A 20715-nucleotide genomic window follows, 5' to 3' on the forward strand; every position below is an offset into this window, starting at 1 on the left:
TCAAGACACCTACATACCAGTATGCTGATGGACCTTCTCCAGTATGTAGATAGTCCCACTAGGGATGGGGCAATGCAAACCCTAATCCTGGGGAATGAAGCCAGGCAAACACAAGTGTCATTGGGTGAGCATTTTGAGGATAGTGACCATAACTCTGTTTCAAAGTAATTATGGAAAGGTATAATGATAATCCAGAAATTAAGTGTGAATGGGGGAAATCCAATTTCAGTAGCATTAGCCTGGGAGCAGCTACTTGCACATAGCAAGTGTAGAGCACTGAAAACAGAGCCTCTTAAGGAGTATAGAGAGTGAATGAGGTGTTTAGAAAGAAATTAGAAGAATAAAGAGGAGGCATATCTATCAGGATAGATGGTAAGATTTTTTTCCCCCCCATGGCAGAGGCATCCAAGACCAGAGGGTATAGGTTTAAGGCAAGGATTTAGAGGGGATCAGAGCAAAAATGTTTTTACCCGGAGGGTTGAAGTCTGGAACACACTTCCTGGAAAAGGTAGTGGAGACAGGTATTCTCACAAAATTTAAGCAGTATCTGGACAAGCATTTGAATCACCAAGGCACACTAGGCGATGGACCAAATGCTGGCAAATGGGATTAGTATAGAATAGGTATTCAATGGATGGCATAGACATGGTGGGCCAAAGGGCCCATTTCTGCACTGTATGACTTTATGACCCTATGGCTCTGTAATGTACACATGACTACTTGCATTTGCAAACCAAACCTTTATCTAGTTTCTGAGGAGGAAAGATTTGTACAGCCAACCTGAAAAGGAAGTTAGAATGTTGATACTGATAGTGCTTCAAAATTTCTCACAAAACCCTTTTGCAACTGAAGTGATGACAGTACGGTCACAGACCGTTGGAGTGCACAACACATACTGATGAACCTCCTACTCAGGAAAGTAGGTACAAGGATTTGGAAGCATTGGAATGGTCAAGGTAATGCAAGGCATGGATTATGGTTTCAGCTCCAGATGAACTGGAGGCAGGATGGAATCAGGTGTAATTACAGAGATGGAAATTAGTGGCCTTTGGTTATGCCAGTACTGTTCAAACTCATTTTGGGGTTAAATCTGTCTCCTTCTGACTGAACTCGTGTTTATTACTCAAATAGCCAAAACAAAAAAGAATTTCTCAGCCATTCCTCAGCAATCTATTCCTTCCAAATTACTCAAAGTTAATTTGATGCATCTTGTGCGACATAACTCAGAATATAACCCCAAAACCATGTTTTCAAATAGGATTGCAACTACCTGCTTACTAAGCAGCTGGAGAAAACAATAGTGTTTCTGTTCTGCAGCTTTTAAAGTCCCAAGGCAGAGTTTTGCTCTCAGAAGCTATAATTATTAAACTGACTGGTCTGGAGTTCAGACCAGACTTTTCTCCTGGTGAGGCTGATACAAGTCACACATTAATCATTATCAGCCTTCATGAATAGATACACATCAAACTGCTGCCCACACACTGCAGTACAACAAGCATGGATATAAAATACAAAATAGTCGATTCAGCACAGCACCTCTCATTCCTATATAACCTTATCTTGGATACACAAGGGGAAAAAAAATCAAAGTCTCAGATTGACCATCAGAAGCTGGGAGGACTCCTTCACAACTTCCTCAACCCATTGACAATTCAACAGCTCCATCTGATCATATCAAAGCAGCAACTACTGCTTGCTACACAAAATCCACAGCTCTGGGTCTTGTCTTCTTTCAATCTTAATATAGTGGCCAAGAAGAGGCCTCAGAGCTGGCAAAATTATCTGTTCCTGGTCACCATCGGTTCTCATGGAAATTACTGTGGGAACAGGTAATTCTGATCATTCTTAGGATTGTAGGCGATTATTGCCCAAGCACAATTACTCAAGCTGTAATTTCAGAGAGGTTTAAAAAAAACCACACACTTGCTACAGTGTCTGGAGACATGAGGGCTAGTGGACCTCCTTCCATGAAGGCCACAAATGTTAACCAAATTTAAATTCCCCATCTGCCAATAGTAAGTTTGAACATTTGTTTAATCTGTATTTCTAGCACCCAGTAGTTTAAATTATTATGCTACTGTACCCACTGATGCCCTGAAATTTGAAATATCTAGACCAGCCACATGACTAGCATTCTTGGAAACCACTGCAAGTGATTCTCCAGCTAAGACTGGATTGACAGGAATGGAACCAAGCAAATGCAGACTCAACTAACAGAAGGACAGTACAACCAACTGTGTCAAAGTGTCCAGGCAGTCAGATAGAAAGGAGGATGGACTACATCAGCCATGAATCTGAAAGAGGTAGCTGAAGAGATTGTGGAGGAATTAGTAGTGATCTTTCAAGAATCATTACATTCAGGAATGGTTCCTGAGGACTGGAAAATTGCAAATGTCACTCCACTCTAAGGGAGGGAGGGAGTCAAAAGACAGGAAATTATAGGCCAGTTAGCCCAACTTCAGAGGTTGGTAAGAGGTTTCGGGGTACTTGGAAACACATGATAAAATAGGTTAAAGTCAGCATGGTTTCCTTAAGGGGAAATCTTCCTGACAAATCTGTTGGAATTCTTTGAGGAAGTAACAGGCAGGATAGACAAAAGGAGTCAGTGGATGTTGTTTAATTGGATTTTCAGAAGGCCTTTCACAAGGTACCACATATGAGCCTGCTAAACAAGATAGGAGCCCATGGTATTACAGGAAAAGTACTAGCATGGAGAGAAGATTGGCTGACTGGCAGAAGGCAAAGACTGGGAATAAAGAGGGCCTTTTCTGGTTGGCTGCCAGTGACTAGTGGTGATCCACAGGGGTTGGTGTTGGGTCCGCTACTTTTCAAGTTACATGTTAATGATCTGGATGACAGAATTGAGGGCTTTGTTGCCAAGTTTGCGGATGATACAAAGATAGGTGGAGGGGCAGGTATTGTTGAGGAGGCAGGGACCCTGCAGAAGGACTTGGACAGGTAGGGAGAGTGGGCAAAGAAGTGGCAGATGGAATACAGTGTAGGGAACTGTGTGGTCATGCACTTTGGTAAAAGGAATAAAGGTGCAGACTATTTTCTAAATGGAGAGCAAATTCAGAAGTTGGAGATGCAAATGGACTTGGGAGTCCTGTGGAGGATTCCCTCAAGGTTAACTTGCAGGTTGAGTCGGTAGTAAGGAAGGCAAATGCAATGTTAGCATTCATTTCGAGGGGCTAGATTATAAAAGCAAGTATGGAACGCTGAGGCTTTAAGGCATTGGTCAGACCACATTTGGAGTATTGTGAGCAGTTTTGGGCCCCATATCAAAGGAAGGATGTGCTAGCATTAGAGAAGGTCCAGAGTTGGTTTACCAGAATGATCCTGGGAATAAAAGGGTTAATGTACGAGGACTATTGGATGGTTCTGGGCCTGTACTCACTGGAGTTTAGAAGGATGTGGGGGGGAATCTCATTGAAATCTACCAAATATTGAAAGGGCTGGATAGAATGGATGTGGAGAGGACGTTTCCAGTAGTAGGAGAGTCTAGGACCAGAGAACGCAGCCTCAGAATAGAAGGACGTTCCTTTAGAACAAAGATGAGGAAGAATTTCTTTAACTAGAGGGTGGCTAATGTGTGAAATACATTGCCACAGACAGCTGTGGAGGCCAAGTCATTGGGTGTATTTAAAGCGGAGGTTGATAGGTTCTTGATTAGTAAGGGCATCAAAGGTTATGGGGAAAAGGAAGGAGAATGGGGTTGAGAGGGAAAAATAAATCAGCCATGATCGAAAGGGGGAGCAGACTCAAATGGGCCAAATGGCCTAATTCTGCTCCTATGTTTTATGGATTACATTGCAGGATGTCAGTGTCACTGATCAGATTTATTTCAGCATTGTAGCAAGAAATGAAACAAAGTGCTCCAGGTAAGCTTGCAGGTAGAAATGGATTTCAACCATGAGCCTGCAGTGTTCCCAAACAGCAAAGCAATTTGAAGAACACACTTCATATCATGAAGATTAATACAAGCATTCAAAGATAGATTCTTTTTATAAACTTTAATCTTCACATTTCTATTGATGCAATAATCCACTCCAAAAGCAATGATATATTGCATTCCTCGAATGATAAACCTTTAACAGGCCAATTATTAATGCTCAGTTGTGGGTCATTGATCTACTTTCTCGAGCATTTGAAAGTTTACTTCATCAATAAGAGTCAACAGCAGAACCGATTTTGGAGCTCAACACCAACCAGCACAGTGTTTGAACAATGGATTTTCTTGCTGATAACATTTTGCAACATGTCAAACAGGTAATTAGACTCTAACCAGTAAGAAATCAACTCAATGAGACCCTTCACATTCTTAGCGATCTCAATCAATACAGTTAAGTCTGATCTTTTTTAGTTTACAAGGAGACAATGAACTGGAATAGATATAGGTTGGGGGAGCAAGGGTGGTCAAGCATCAGAATACTTACAGCTGCCATGGTAACAGAATACAAGAATTCTTGAAGTGGAGAAAATGATCTACCTGCAGGGGAAGACAAAAAACAGCAAATGTGAAGTTTACCGTAGAATGAAGAGCAATTATTGAAACAAAACCTATGCTCACGTTATTTAGTAATGCCTGTAGACTGGTGATTGGGAAAGGGAAGGTCCAGGTATCCTTGCATACCAGTCTTTGCCAGCTTTTGCTCACTGGACATTCCTTTCAGCTGAGGGTAGAATGTTACAAGTTTCAAGTTTCAATCTGGAGACTTGGGTGCAAACATACAGGATGATGTTCCCAGGTGCTTCTTTCAGACAAGACAAGGACTTGCCTGTCTTCTTGGAGGCAATGTAAAGATATTAAAGGACTATTCAAAGCAGTGCAGTGGATTTATCCCTGCTCTCCTGGCCAATATTAAATCACAACTGATATCACCAAAAATTCTGATCCATTGCAAGTGCATAGTTTGCTGAAAGCAGCATCACAGCTAGATAGGGTGATGAAGGTGGTGTTTGGCACACTGGCCTTCATCAGTCAGGCTACTGAGTATAGGAGCTGGGAAGTTGTGTTGCAGCTATACAAGATGTTGGTGAGGCCACATTTGGAGTATTGCATTCAATTTTGGTTACCCTGTAAAAGGAAAGATGTTATTAAACTAGGAAGAGTGCGGAAAAGATTTACCAGTATGTTGCCTGGACTTGGGGGCCTGAGTTGCAAGGAGAGGCTGCGTAGCCTAGGACTTTATTCCCTGGAACATAGGAATGGAGGTGGTGACCTGATAGAGGCATGGTAGCATAGCAGTTAGTCTAACACTATTACAGCACCAGCGATTGGGGTTCAATTCCTGCCACTGTCTGCAAGGAGTTTGTATGTTCTCCCTGTGACTGCGTGGGTCTCCTCTGGGTGCTCCACTTTCCTCCCACATTTCAAAGATGTGGAGGTTAGTAGATTAACATGGGTGTAATTGGGTGGCGTGGGCTCATTGGGCCAGAAGGGCTTATTACCGTGCTGTATAAATAAAAAAATCATGAGGGCCATAGACAGGGTGAAAGAGCTTTCTCCCCCAGGGAGGGGGTGGTAAAAACAAGCAGGTGTAGATTTAAGATCAGAGGTAAGAGATTTAAATATCAGGGGCAGCTCCTTCATGCAAAGGGTGGTGCACATTTGGAATGAGCTGCCAGAAACAGTGGTTGAAGCGGGCACATCAGCAACATTTAAAAGCCATCTAGATAAGTCCATGGATAGGAGAGGCTTAGAGGCTATGGGCCAAATGTGGGTAGATGGGACTAACATGCTGGGCAACACAGTCAGCATGGATGAGTTGGGCTGAAGTTACTAGTTTTCATGCTGTATGACTATGACACATCACACTGATGTTTTGGAGAGTTTGCTGAAGGCAATTTATACAATTTCTGTATTAGAATAGTGACAACATTTCAAATGTATTTAACTGGGTGAGATTATTGATGTACAGAGAAATCATGGGGTCCAAGTCCATAGCATTGATGAACAAAGGAACCTTGGGGTCGATATCTATAGCTTTGATGTGCAGAGGGATCTTGGGTCCATAGTTCTCTGACTGTGGCCACACAAGTCAATAGGGTGGTAGAGTAAGTGTATGGCATGCTTGCCTTTATTAGTTGAGGCGTTGAGTTCAGGAATTTATGTTGCAGCTTTATAAAGCTCTGGTTAAGCTGCATCTGGAGTACTGCATTTAATTCTGGTCGCCTCATTATAGGAAGGATGTGGAGGCTTTGGAGAGGGTGCAGAAGAGTTTTACCAGGATGCTGCCTGGATTAGAGGGCATGAGCTATAAGGAGAGGTTGGACAGACTTGGGTTGTTTTCTCTGGAGTAGCAGAAGCTGAAGGGAGACCCGTTTGAAGTTTATAAAATTATGAGAGGCATTGATTGGGTAGACAGCTGATATCTTTTTCCCCAGGGTTGAAATGTCTAATACTACAGGGCATGCATTTAAGGTGAGAGGGGGCAAGTTGAAAGGAGATGTGTGGCGCAAGTCTTTTCTTAAAAAAAAAGGTGGTGGGTGCCCAAAATATGCTGCCGGGGGTGGGGGCAGGTACAAGAGGCATTTAAGAGGCTCCTATATGGGCATATGAATATGCAAAGAATGGAGGGATATGGACCATGTAAAGGCAGAAGGGATTAGGTGTCATTAGCTTAATTAGTTCAGCACAGCATGGCTGAAGGGCCTATTGAATGTTTTATTATAATTTCAGAATGGCTCAAGGGCATGAAAAGGTTCTCTTTCACTTTTTGCTTTTCATGTTGAGTGACTTCAAAATAAAAATCCTGAGTACATTACTCTACTCTTTTCCCTTACCAATCTAGCCACAATGACTCAAATAATTCAGGTATCAATGTCTGAAAAATATTTTCAGAGCAGCATCTCAATGTGTGCTTAACACTTTGAAACACTACAAGGTGCAGTCAAAGTACTGGAAAGCAACTGTAAGTCCTACTGAGGCAAAGTTTGAGATTGAATGTTGCGAATCTGTATCTTTTGTACAAGGATTGTGCATTATTTTAGCACTGCATATATGGTAATGCTACGGCAGCTGAAGTGAAAGTGTTTGGATGTGGCCCCAGATAATCTAATTTAGGGACCCACACTGCTCCATGTGACTGACATTGATTTCATGCCAAGAATTAATAATTAATATCCCCTTCTCTGCATTCTTCTATAGAAATTACTGTTTACTGACCTGCAATTTCAGTTTCCATACTGAGCAAACTCAGACAGAACAGTACTTTTGCACAACAGGCTGTTTGCTGCAAGCCACAATCACCCTGCCACGTATTGTTCAATGTTGTCAATAATGTCACTTTTACCCACCCAGCTGATACAACAGAGGGGCATTTGGCACATCATGTTAGAGAATGAAGTTACACAGCACAGAAACAGACCCTTTGGCCCAATTGGTCCATGCTAATCAAATGCCCATCCAAACCAGTGCTATTTGCCCACCTTTAGCCCATATCCTTCAAAACCTTCCCTATCCATGCAACAGTCCAACTGCCTTGTAAAAGTTATTGTACCTGCGTCAAACCACTTCTGCTGGCAGCTCATTCCATATACTGATCACGCTCAGTTTTAAAAAAAAAGTTGCCCCTCAATACTCTGAAGTCTTTCCCCTCTCACCTTCAACCTCTACTCCCTAGTTCTTCATTCCCCTAACCCTGGGTAAAACTGTGCATTCACCCTCATGATTTTATACCTCTGTGAGATCACCTCTCAGTCTTCCACACTCCAAGGAAAAAAGTCCTAGCCTGTCCACCTCTCGCAATAACTCAGTCCTTCAAGTCCTGGCAACATCCTTGTAAACCTTTTCTGCACTCTTTCCACTTTAATTAATGCAGGGTCACCAAAACTGAACACAATACTCCAAGTGCAGCCTCACCAGCATCTCATACAACTGCAACATAACCTCCCAACTTCTATACTCGGTGCCCTGACTAATGAAGGCCAGCATGCCAAATGCCTTGTTCACCACCCTGTCTAACTGTGATGCCACTTTCAGGGAACCATGTACCTGAACTCAGTCCCCTCATTCAACAAAACTCCATCAGGCCCAACTTTTTACTCTGGGGAAAAAGTCCTGCCTTGATTTGACTTTCCAAAACGCTACAACTTGCACTTATCTGAATTAATCTCCATTTGCCATTCCTCAGCCCACTTACCCAACTGATTAAAATCCCATTGTAATTCTTGCCACACCCAAGCATTTTCCTTTGAGCTGCCATAGCATTACCATATATGCCGTGCTAAAATAATGCACAATTCTTGTACAAGAGATCCCACTGTAATTCTTGTAATTCCCACTAATGCAATATACTGTCTACAATACCACCTATTTTAGTGTCATATGCAAACACCAACCATACCTTGCACATTTTCATCCAAATCGTCGATATAGATGACAAACTACAATGGGCCCAGCACCACCCCAGGGAACACCACTAGTCACGAGCCTCCAGTCCAAGAAACAACCTTCCAGTGTCACCCTCTGCTTCCTACCATCAAGCCAATTCTGTATCCAATTAGTGGATCCAACTTATGGAAGAACTTCCCACACAGTTTCACTCTCCTTTATTCTTTCACCAGTGCTGCAAATTATACTTTAACCAATTCCTTTTCTTTGAAAATTTGCTCTGGGATCCATTTCCATACTTTCAGACAGCACATTTCAAACCAGATGTTAATACAAGGAAACAAGAACTATTTCCCATACCTTTGCTCTCCTTGTAAGAAGTTTACAAAACCAATTGCAAGTTTCTCAACTTCAAAATCCTACAATTCTGAACACTTCCAAAAAAATCTCTCCTTGCTTTATGGAGCAGCTTGGATTCCCTGTCCTCCACCACCATTGTTCTCAATGGAAAGGTTAATGCTATACGAACAAAATTAAAACAAAGCAGGATGAGGCCATAAGAGCACTGAAACATTCTCTGCACTTGATGAGATCATGGTTTATTTCCCTGTTCCATTCCCTACCCACCCTTAGTGTCAAACTAATTGTCAATGTCAGCCTTCAATACACTCAGCACCAGGTACACAAGCACAGCCTTCTAACCTCCAAAAATTCACAATCCTTTGAAGTGAAGAATATTCTTGTCTCTCCCTCTCACGCACAAAGCAAATGTTGTGATACAAATCCCACAAACAGTGATGAACTAAATGATCAAACCAGTTAATGTATTTTATGATGAAGTTATACCGTTCAAATAAAGCAGGGCAGACAGTCTTAGTTTCACTCCAGCCTGATAAATGGTACTTCTAGCAATGCGGCACTGCCTCCGTGCTGTACTGCCAACGTCAGCTTATATTGTATCATTATATCATTTTAATCTTGTTGTGGGACTTGAATCCACAGCCTTCTAATGCAGAGAACATGCTACCCACCAAGTCACACACAACAGATGATCAGTTGGATTTACAGCATTGCCTAAATCTGCAGTGCTGTGGCCACCTACTCTACAATTTATAAAACACGTGGTGGACAAAGTCAACATGTGGCAGTGGCACTACCTGTCTAGGTCCTGTTAGCTCATGTTTTTAGTAGTAACAATGGGAAAGGGGGGAGGGGGGGGGGGAGGGAGGGAGGGAGGAAAAGAGAAAAACACCCATTTTCCCTTTCTTTAGAAAATAAGGTTGGTTGTGTTTAACAGATTCTTAATTTGCTGTCAGTGATCCAATGAAACTCTGTAGTGTGAAATATTTGCTCCATTACTATTAAGAGAAATTTCAAACAGACTTGAATTTATGCTACATATTTACTAACTAATCTCTATCACAGACCCATAAAATCTGGTGCCTGGCTGAATGAAGTGTATTAAGCAGTTACTTCTTAATATCTTTAGCCATAAAAAAAATTTGAATTTTTGGGATATTGTTTGCAATTCCCAACAAGAATATTTCATTTAAAAAAAGTTGGCTTTTACTTTAATTTCAATCTATTTTGTTTCTTTTATGATGGCAAAACAAAATGTTTTTTTTCTTGGTTGGTAGTCTGACAATTCTTTAATAGAATTAGCTGGCTTGATGACATCCCAGCTGTTGGACTGGGAATCAGTACTTAAAACACAAGAGAAAGGGAAGATTTCACACCTTCTATGACAGTGGCAAACCATGTCACTGCACTGCTATCTTCGGTTTATGGATCCTCACCGGCAGCCAAACAAACCTGACAAGTTTTACTTTTACTTTCTCCAAGCCCAAAACGATTTTAAAAAGTCCTTAAACAACAACACCCTGTTAATGCAGAATACTAATTCACTTGCTGACCTTTGATGATCTACCCACAGCCATAGAGAAAGGTACAAAGACCAAACAACACCAGGGGTTCGACTTGTTTTATCCTATAGCTATTGTAGAATCCATACCACAGAATGAAAATCATCGTAGAACATGCATGTTCATAACACTGAATCAAAAATGTAGACCTAAGCAGTCAAGCACATGGCTGAAGTGACCAATTCTGCCACCAGCAATTGTAAGCTCTTGTATGCCTATAGAACTTAATTGTACAAGAGGCATTTGGCCAATCCCCACTGCGTCAATTCCTTCCGAATGCTGTTCAAGTAGTTGTACTCTTCTACTCTTTCTTAAAGTAGTTCTGAAAATTCTGGGCAACAGTTGTTTATCCGCAGAACATTAATAATCCACAAGTCAGATTAAGGTAAAATGACCATCTCATTGCATCCATTCATCTTATGGAACCAGATGGGTCAACATCAGAGCCATCTTGGGAGCAGAATTCCTAATTCTAATTCTTGCCAGAAAACAGATCTGTGTTTGGCAAGTTTAGGCTCTGTAACATCATGCTACATTCCCAAGACAACCTTAAACTGGTAAACTAACCATCAAAGTACATAGAACAAAGCATGGTACAGCACATGAACAGACACCACCCACAATGCCTGTGCCAACCATGATGCCAATTTAAACTGCTTGCACATGGTCTTCATCCCTTAATTCCCTGCCTGTTCACGTGTCTGCCTAAATAGCTCAAACATTGCTATTTTATCTGCTTCCACCACATCCCCTGGTAGTGCATTCCAGGCACCTACCCTCAAAAGATTTGCCATGCAGATCTCCTTTAAAATTTTCCCCTCTCACCTTAGAGTTATGCCCTCTAGTATTTGACATTTCCACCCAGGGAAAAAGACTCACTATCGACCCTGTCAATGCCTCTCAGTTTTATATACTTCTATCAGGTCACCCCTCAGCCTCCACCGCTCCAGAGAAAACAATCCAGGTTTGTCCAACTTCTCCTCATAGCTAATACTCTAATCTAGGCAACATCTTGGTGAATCTCTTCTGCATCCTCTCCAAAGCCTCTCATCATTCTTGTAATGAGGTGACCAGAACTGCACAACCAAGTGTGAGAGTTTTATACAGCTGCAACATGACTTTTATACTCAGTGTGACTGACGAAGGCAAGCCAGCCACCTTATCCACTGTGTTGCCACTTTTAAGGAGCTGACTTCCCGAAGTACAACACCTCACACTATCCAGATTAAACTCCATCTCTCTACCCACATTTCCAACTGGTCTGTCATGCTTCCTTTATATTCCTTAAAAGCCCTGACTGATTTCATTGTCGTGCTGATGCATTCTTAGCATTTTTCAGGTTGGTGTGAGACCACCTTATTGGTTACATAGCTCTTTGGGACATTCAACTGCAAAACGCACTATATAAATGCAAGTTCCCAATTCACTGTGGTGAGAAATCAAAAAAAAAATCACATGGCTAATCATTTGTGGTGCTGAACACTTGTGGCGTTTACACTGAAAAACCCATGAGACAAATAGCCAATAGTTTATCCAAAAATCAGTTCTGCAATTTCGACTTAAATTGTAACCCATTTGTGGGATTTCAAAATGGGGAGTTTGGTAAATTGCAAGTAGTGATAATGACCACCGACAGCCATTACCTAACCATCAATTCAAAATACACCTCAAGTGCTACAGAGTGATCACCAAAACCATCTAGAAAAGGACAAAGGAAACATGCATTCATTTATTATGGGAAATCGTTGCAAAAGCACCCACTACAAACCTGCATGAGAGCAAGTTTTGCAATGTTAAAACCATTACATTTGCCTCACCACAATAGGTCCCCTGTAAAAACAAGGCCAACTCTTTCTTACCCACTTGTATGGTTAGACTAGATTATGCACTCAGAGTTATGTCACACACTTCCAAGATCAAGGGTCTTTTACTATAAGGTGTTGAATTAGATATCTGCCAGCAGAGCTACAATTGGTCACCATGCCCATGTTAAGGACAAATTCTCCAGTATCCTTGTTCTGTCAAGTATATACTCAAAAATGAAAAAACCTTGATTCCAAGCCTGCTCCACTATTCAAAAGATTGTAGCTGATTGTCAGTTTCATTTTCCACTCTATCTCCATACTCTTGATTCCCTTAGGATGAAAAACCTACTCACCTGAGCCTCACGTACAGTATACTCAACAACCAATGAGCTAGTCATCTGGGTTAAAGAATGTCAAAGACTAACAACTAAAAAAATTCCTCCGTCTCAGGTCTCAGTGGATAATCTCTAATTCTGAGACTTGGCTTTAAAGGTTTTAAAGTCTCAAGGCAGAGGATATTTCCACTCAACTCAGAATTATAGAGTTATACAGCACAGAACCAGGCCCTTTGGACAATCAGGATCAAATTTGTTATCACTGACTTGTATGTTGTGAGATTTGTTGTTTTGCAGCAGCAGTACAGTGCAAAAACATTAAATTACAAGTTACAGAATAAATAAATAGTGCAAAAAAGGAATAACAAGGTGATGTCCATGAACCATTCAGAAATCTGATGGCAGAGGGGAAGCAGCTATTCTTAAATCACTGAGTGTGGGTCTTCAGGCTCCTGTACCTCCATCACCTTGTCTACCTGTGCCTCTGTTCTACAACACTCCAGGGGCCCTGTCATTTTCTGTGCCTTCCTGATCTAGTCCCATCTGCCCGCATTTGGCCCATATCCCTTTAAACCTTTCCTATCCATGAACCTGTTGAAATGTCTTTTAAACATTGTAATTGTACCCACCTCTACCACTTCCTCTGGCAGCTTGTTCCATATACCCATCACCCACAGTTTGGAAGTCTTGCCCCTCAGATCCCCTTTAAATCTTTCCCCTCTCACCTTAAACCTATGCCCTCTAGTTTTAGGCTCCCCTACCCGGGGAAAGAGACTGATCATCCACCTTATCTACACCCCTCATGATTTTATAAACTTCTATAAGGTCCCCTCAGTCTCCTTCACTCCATGAAAAACAGTCACAGCCTATCCACTCTCTTTTCATAACTCAAGCACTCCAGTTCCAGCAAGATCCTTGTAAATCTTTTCTGCACCCTCCCTAGCTTAATCACATTCTTCCTATAGTGTGGAAATCAGAACTGCACACAATATTCCAGCTGTTGTCTCACCATAGTCTTGTACAGCTGTAACATGATGTCCCAACTCTTGGACTTAATGCCCCATCAATGAAGGCAAGTGTGCCATTTGCCTTCTTCACTACCTTCTCTACCCATGTCTCTGTTCTACAACACTCCTCAGGGCAATGTCATTTTCTGTGCAAGTCCTACTCTGGTTTATCTACCCACAGTGCATCACTTCAAACTTGTCCAAGTTAAATTCCGTCTGCCATTCTTTTGCCCACTTTCCCAATTGATCTAGATCCTTTGGTAACCAAAGACAACCTTCTTCACTGTCCACCACACCACAAATTTTGGTGTCATCTGCAAACTTACCAATCATGCCACCTACATGTTTACCTAAATCATTAATGTATGTGACAAACAGCAGGGGATCCAGCACCGATTCCCACAGCACATGACTGGTCACAGGCCTCCAATCTGAAGAACATTTCTCCACTACCTCAACTGCCCAAGAAATTTATTTCAGTGAGATAATCTCCATGCTCTAATATTTTTGTTTTGAGGAGAAGCCTACCTATCCAAATTTTCCCTCATAGGATAATCTCCATATCCCAGGCAAAATTTCCACATCCCAAGAATCTATATAAAGAACTTGGATTACATTCCTTGAGAACAAGTACATTAGTTCTTGGGGGAGACCAAAAGCGAACGCCAGCTGTGGCCATATACAAACTCAGTAGATCTTTGTTTTACACTCCTATTGCTTTGCAACAAGGCTGATGTACATTTGACCTTCCTGCCCACTTTCTAGATCAGCACATTAAGACTCTTATCCAGAAATCAAATTAAAGAATGTTCTCCAACCAAAGTGAATAATCTCACATGTTCCATCTTTTACCATCTTCCTCCTTCACTTAACCTAGGATAAAGCACAGTGGGCAGGGGCTATGGTTGGGTCCTAGCTCCTCCCAGTGGAGACCAGGCTGCTGTGGTGATGTTGGCCAGCAAGTGAAGAGAAGCTGTCAGCTTGGCCTGGCTCTGAGCCAGTACATTTTGTTTGAAAGTGACATGAAACTTGGTGGAGTTGTGAATACCAATGAAGGCTGTCAAGGGATAAAGCAGGATATTGATCAGTTGGAAATTTGGGTGGAGAAATGGCAGATGGAGTTTAATGCAGACAAGCATGAGGTGTTGCACTTCTGGAGGTCAAATATGAGAGGAAAGTCTACAGTAAATGGCAGGACCCTTAGGAACATTAATGTACAGAGGGATCTTGGGGTGCAAGTTTATGGCTCCCTGAAAGTGGCGACACAAGTGGATAGCGTGGTAATAGAAAGCATATAACATGCTTGTCTTCAACAGTTAGGGTATTAAGTATAAAAGTCAGGAAGTTATGTTGCAGGTATATAAAACTTTGGTTAGGACACATCTGGAGTATTTTATGCAGTTCTGGTTGCCACACTATGGGAAGGATGTGGAGGCTTTAGAGAGACTACAGAAGTGGTTCACCAGGATGTTGCCTGGATTGGATTGTATTAGCTACAAGGAGAAGTTGGACAACTTGTTGGTATTAAACTCTATCTCCCATTTCCTTGCTCACATTTCTAACTGGTCTACATCCTCCTGAATTCTTCAACAATCTTCCTCACTGTCCACAACCCCACCAATCTTTGTGTCATCTGCAAACTTACTAATAATCCCAACTATATTTTCACACAAATCATTTATTTATATAGGTCCCAGCACTAATCCCTGCAGAACACCACTGGTCATAGACCTCCAGTCAGAAATAACACCCCACCTCCACTACCCTTCATCTTCTCTGGCCAAACCAATTTTAAATCCAATCTAACAAGTCTCCATGGATCTTATGTGCCTTAGTCAATGAACCCTCCAGTATGTCCTCCAAGTACAGCTGTAATATTCTCTCCGATCAGTAGTGCAACTCCCCCCACCTCTTTTACAAACCCATCATGTTCAAAACATCTGAATTCTGGGATGTTGAGCTGCCAGTCCTGCTCTTCTCTCAACCAAGTCTCCATAATGGCTTCAACGTAATTGTTCCATGTACTAATCCTGGCCTGAAGTTTATCTGCCTTACCTGTAATAGTTTGTGCACCGAAATAAATATACTTCAGCCCATCACGTTCACTAACCAGTTCTGCCTGTCCTTTCAGAAAAATGGCGACACTTGTGGGCTGCCCTCAGCACATTCTCAGTAACACAAAAAGATGCATTTCACTGTGTGTTTTGATGTACATGTGACTAATCAAGAAATCTTATCTAATACTTCCACTTGCTGACCTGCTATCTACCCCTCAGTCAGCATCTTTTCCTCCAGGGTGTAAGTGTCAAGTACTTGGTTTAAGGCAAGAGGTTAGATTAGTCTATTGTCATATAAACAAGAGTGCAATGAAATTCCTTGTTTGCACAAAGTTCAGAGTAAACAATATAAATGGTAATAAAAATACAACTAGTGCAAAACAGCAGAATGGTGTAAAGATTGTAGTACAATCTGAAGTAGTGCAAAAAGAAATGCTAAAGTGGCAAAAGCTTACTAGTTTAGTGGAAAGTTTAAAGGAAATTTGCAAGGTAAGCTTTTTAAAAAAAAGTGGTGGATGCCTGGAACGCACTGCTAGGGGAGGTGGTGGGAACAGATACGATAGTGACATTTAAGTGGCATCTAGAGACACACGAACAGGCAGGGAATACAGGAATATGGATCATGTAGGCAGATGGGATTAGTTTAGATTGGCATCATGTTTGGTGCAGATATAGTGGGTTGAATGTCCCCTTCTGGTGCTGTATGTTCAATGTTCTAATATGCCCTTCAACCCTAGTTCATTTTGCAACTACCTTTACATCATAAGCAAACTTGGAAAAGTTGCAGAACCTTTTCCCATCTAAGTCATTACCACAGATGGCAAATAACTGAAGATACAGGACTGAAGCTCATTAGAAATAATCTGCTAACCTGAAAGTGACCTTGGTGTTTTCTGCATGTTAACCAATCCTCATGCTAATTTATTGCATTACTCACAGACCCCAATTTTGTGCATCTACCTTGTGTGGCATTTTTAAATGTTTTATTTTGAAAATCCTGTTGCTCTTCATCCTTGAGCTCCCCCTTCTCCACTTTGCCGGTTAAACCCATTTACGTAACTTCATTTCCTTTTCATATTGATGCCGATTCTACTGAAACAATCACAATATTTTGTGCCCTCCCACCACATCCCCCAAAATATATGCTAGTACTTTTCTCCCACCAACTGATGTCAGACCAACTAGCCCATAATTCTGCACTTTTCCCCTTCCTTGAATGGTACAGTAACATTGCTACTTTTTAATCCGAGTAGGCCATTCCAAAACAATGCAAATTCTGAAAGATCAGGACTAACTCATTTCTGTAGTAACAATCTGCTGGAGGAACTCAGGCCGAGCAGCATCTGTGGAAGGAAAGGAATTGTCGATGTTTCTGATGCAGGGTTTTGACCCAAAACATTGACAATTCCTTGGAAGAAATTGTCCAAGAAATTAAGGTTTCTTTGCTCTACCCATTTTAAATTTCAATCCTGATCTCCAGTGCCATCAGTTAAAGTCTGCACATTCTCCCTGTGACTACATGGGTCTTCCCTGGGTACTACTGTTTCCTCCCACATCCGAAGATAGATGGTCAAAATTCTGTTCACACAGGAGTTTCATAAAGGAGAAAGCAGAACAGAGAAAGGGTGTTGAAAGATTATGCACAATTGACCATTTCCCAGGCTTTTCTTTTAATTTAGCTTGTTTCAACACAAAAAAAAACTCATTTCTAAACAGTCACATTACAAAATTCTGAGAGATGGGTGCACATGCACTTTAGATCCATGCAACACTCCAGAAGGTATGGTACATAAAAATGTTGCAGCTATCCAAGAGTCAAAGAATGTCAACAGGAGACTGCCATTGTCCCCCTACAATCTTGTACAAAGGCACTAACACCCCAAACCCAAGACTGCAATCATCAGGTTTTTGTTGATGAATAGTAGACCTTATGAATTGTTCAGATGGTGGTAGCCTCAGTGCAATTCATTCAAGATGCTACTGAGACTCACACAAAGAGCTTTGTGTACTTCTCATATCCCACGATTTGCACCAATTGGACGTTCACATCCTAGAACAGTCAGCTGACAATAAAGGAGATTTTAGATTAGAATAATTGAGTGTTGTCTCAGATTAACAACAGCAAATCAACCATCATGATTTTAAGACATTTTGGATGACACAAGTTATCATCCCAACTGGCTGAATAAGTGTACTTCAAGTAATTTTTGTTTAAGCTCATTTTTAGATCTGGGCATTGCTGGCAAGGCCAGAATTTATTGCCCATTCCTCGCTACTTTCAGGAAGATGGCAGTGAGGCAGTTTTTAGTTTTTAAATTGCTGTTGTTTTTTTGGCAAAGGAATCCTGACGGTACTGGTTTGCAAGGAGTTCCACGATTTACACCCAGTGACAATCAGGATCAGCAACACACTTCCAATTCGGGATGGTGTGCGAGTTGAAGAGGAACTGACAGGTTGTAGCATTCCCATCCACATGCTTTCCTTTCGTCCACCATTAAGGGTCCTGCCATTAACAGCGTCCTGTCCCTTTATATTTGTTCTCCTAAAGTGCAACACCTCACACCTGACCAGATTAAACTCCATCTGCCATTTCTCCATCCAGATCTGCAACTGATCTATCTCCTGCTGTATCCTTTGGCAATCGTCTACACTATCCCACAATGCCACCGATCTCCGTATAGTCTGCAAACTTACTAACCCACCCATCTACGTTTTCATCCAAGTCACTTGTATACATCACAAACAGCAGAGGTCACAATTACAAACTTCCAGCCAGAATAAGTCCCATCAACCACTACCCTCTACCTTCTATGGGCAAACCAATTCCAAATCCAAACAGCCAAGTCATTGTGGATTCCATGCATCTCAATCTTCTGGATGAGCCTACCATAAGGGACCTTGTCAAACACCTTACTAAAATCCATGTAGACAACCTCAATCACCTTGCCACCTCCTCAAAAAGCTCAATCGAGTTAGTAAGACATGACTTACCCTAAACAAAGACATGCTGACTGTTCCTAATTAAGCCAAGGCTCTCCAAACACTCATAAATCCTATCCCCAAGAATCCTCTCAATAGCTTCCCTACCATTGATGTGAGATTCACTGGTCCGTAGTTACCAGGATCATCCCATTTCCCTTCTTAAACAACAGAACAACATTAGCTGCTCGTCAGTCCTCCAGGACTTCACTTGTGGCTGGAGGGGACACAAAGATTTTGGTCAAGACCCCAGCAATCTCATCTCTTGCCTCTCTCAATAACCTGGGGTATATCCCATCAGGCCTTGGGGACTTATCCACCTTAGTGTTCTTTGAGACGCAACATTACCTCTTCCTTAATCTCAAAATTCCCCAGCATATTAACATGCTCCATGCTGATCTCACTATCCTTCACTTCCTTCTCCTTGGTAAATACCATGCAAAGTACTCATTTAGGACCTCACCCATATCTTTCACCTCCAAACACGTTTCCTCCTTTATTCCTGAGTGATAATAATCACTCAAGTAATAATAATCCTTTATTATTAGTTGAGGCACTGAGTTCAGAAGTTAGGAAGTTATGTTGCAGTTTTATTAAACTCTGGAGTATTGCATTCAATTCTGGTCACCCCATTATAGGAAGGATGCGTAGGCTTTGGAGAGGTGCAGAGGAGGTTTATCAGGACGCCGCCTGGATTAGAGGACATGAGCTATAAGGAGAGGTTGGACAAACTTGGTTGTTTTCTCTGGAGCAGTGGAGGCTGAGGGAAGACCTCAGAGGTTTACAAAATTAAGAGAGACATAGATGGAGTAGGTAGCCAGTATCTTTTTCCCAGGATTTAAATGTCTAATACCAGAGAGCAGGCATTTAAGGTGATGGGGGTAAGTTCAAAGGAGATGTGTGGTGCAACTTTTTTTTAAACAAAAAGCAGAGTGGTGGGTGCCTGGAATGTGCTGCCTGGGGTGAGGGTGGAGGCAGATATGATAAAGGCATTTAAGAGGCTCTTAGATAAGCACATGAATGTGCAGAGACATGGTCAGCATGTAGGCAGAAAGGATTAGTTTAGTTAGTTAGGTGTTAAATTACTAGTTTAATTAGTTCAGCCCAACATCATTGGCCAAGGGGCCTGTTCCTGTGCTGTACTGTTCTATGTAAAGCACTATAAAAAGGTACAGCACCATCTTTTCCCAACTTCCAACCGAAGTCACTAAAATAAAACCCACAATATTAACAAATCTCAGAATTTCACTGGTCAATTTTCATTCATCGTTCCTCTACCTGTTGATTATTTAAATAAAGAAACAGTCTGAAATTACTCGGAAATCGAGAGAACACGTGGCTCTCTACCTGGGGACTCACGCCCATCACCTAAGCGACAGGTAATGCTATTTCCTTGAATACAGCTGCACTGAACTGGGAAACAAACAGGAAGCCAACCAGCAAGAAATAACCGTTTATTCCAAATTTCAAAATAATAAACAAAGCTTTTCAGAAGAATTAACGTCTACCCACATTTCAGACTCCACCCGTGAAACCAGCTGAAAGAAATGCACACAGCTGCCCAGCCCGAACCGACAGGACAAACTTGCCGCTCAACTTTTAAATCCAAGTTGGCAGAACAATAAGCACGATGCCACCTCTTTACTGTTTAATAACTTTTATACGTATAAAAAGTGAAATCTTAATACAAAGTCATTGAGAAAGCAGGAATTGCTCTTACCTTCTTGGATTTAGAATCTTTGTAAACATTCCAGAATGAAAATGGCTGCTCACTTTTTATATATGCAAAACCTGGGCGGGGACATCTCTGTCGAGCCAACGAGCAAGCTCTGCGTCTTCGGAAGCAATGAACCATTAGAGTGACAGAAAAAGATAGACATGCTGTCTTCGTCAAAGCACACGTTGGTCCCTTAAACCAACAAATTATAATAACAATTATAACAAAACAATATTCCACATGAAACAATCTGTGTAAAAGTCGAAGGAATAAAAAGTGGAGAATAGTCGGAAGGTGCCTTTTACTGTCGGAGGAAAACATTTTCGCTCAGAAGTGCTGGGAGGCAGCAGTGATCTCTGCGGTAGGAGCGCCAACTGCCCACGATTATGAAGGAGAATCCAGGAACTGCGGATTATGCTCCTGGATTCCACTGGAAGCAAAACCTAACTGAAAAGAAATATAAAGTAAATTGTGTATTTCTTTTGCTCATTTTAGTGATAAAAAATAGTGGAAATGGAGGTAAAACAAAATCGGCAGTTTGACTGGCGATTTTCAGTG

The 20715-nt window shown here is 41.6% G+C and overlaps 1 protein-coding gene across 1 annotated transcript in view; it reads right to left on the reverse strand.

Annotated features, from left to right (window-relative positions):
• Positions 1-20251, reverse strand: part of LOC127584214 (annexin A4-like) — an 80658-nt gene extending 60407 nt beyond the window's left edge. Inside the window, exons 1-2 of the mRNA XM_052040826.1 lie at positions 20161-20251; positions 4437-4489 (exon numbers count right to left, since the gene is read on the reverse strand). Coding sequence (XP_051896786.1) covers positions 4437-4445 — 9 coding nt within the window. The 5' untranslated portion in view covers positions 4446-4489; positions 20161-20251. The remainder of the gene's footprint in view (positions 1-4436; positions 4490-20160) is intronic.
• Between the last annotated feature and the right edge of the window lie 464 nt (positions 20252-20715).

This window comes from Pristis pectinata, chromosome 29 (assembly GCF_009764475.1).
Source record: "Pristis pectinata isolate sPriPec2 chromosome 29, sPriPec2.1.pri, whole genome shotgun sequence".
Classification (NCBI taxonomy): Eukaryota; Metazoa; Chordata; class Chondrichthyes; order Rhinopristiformes; family Pristidae; genus Pristis; species Pristis pectinata.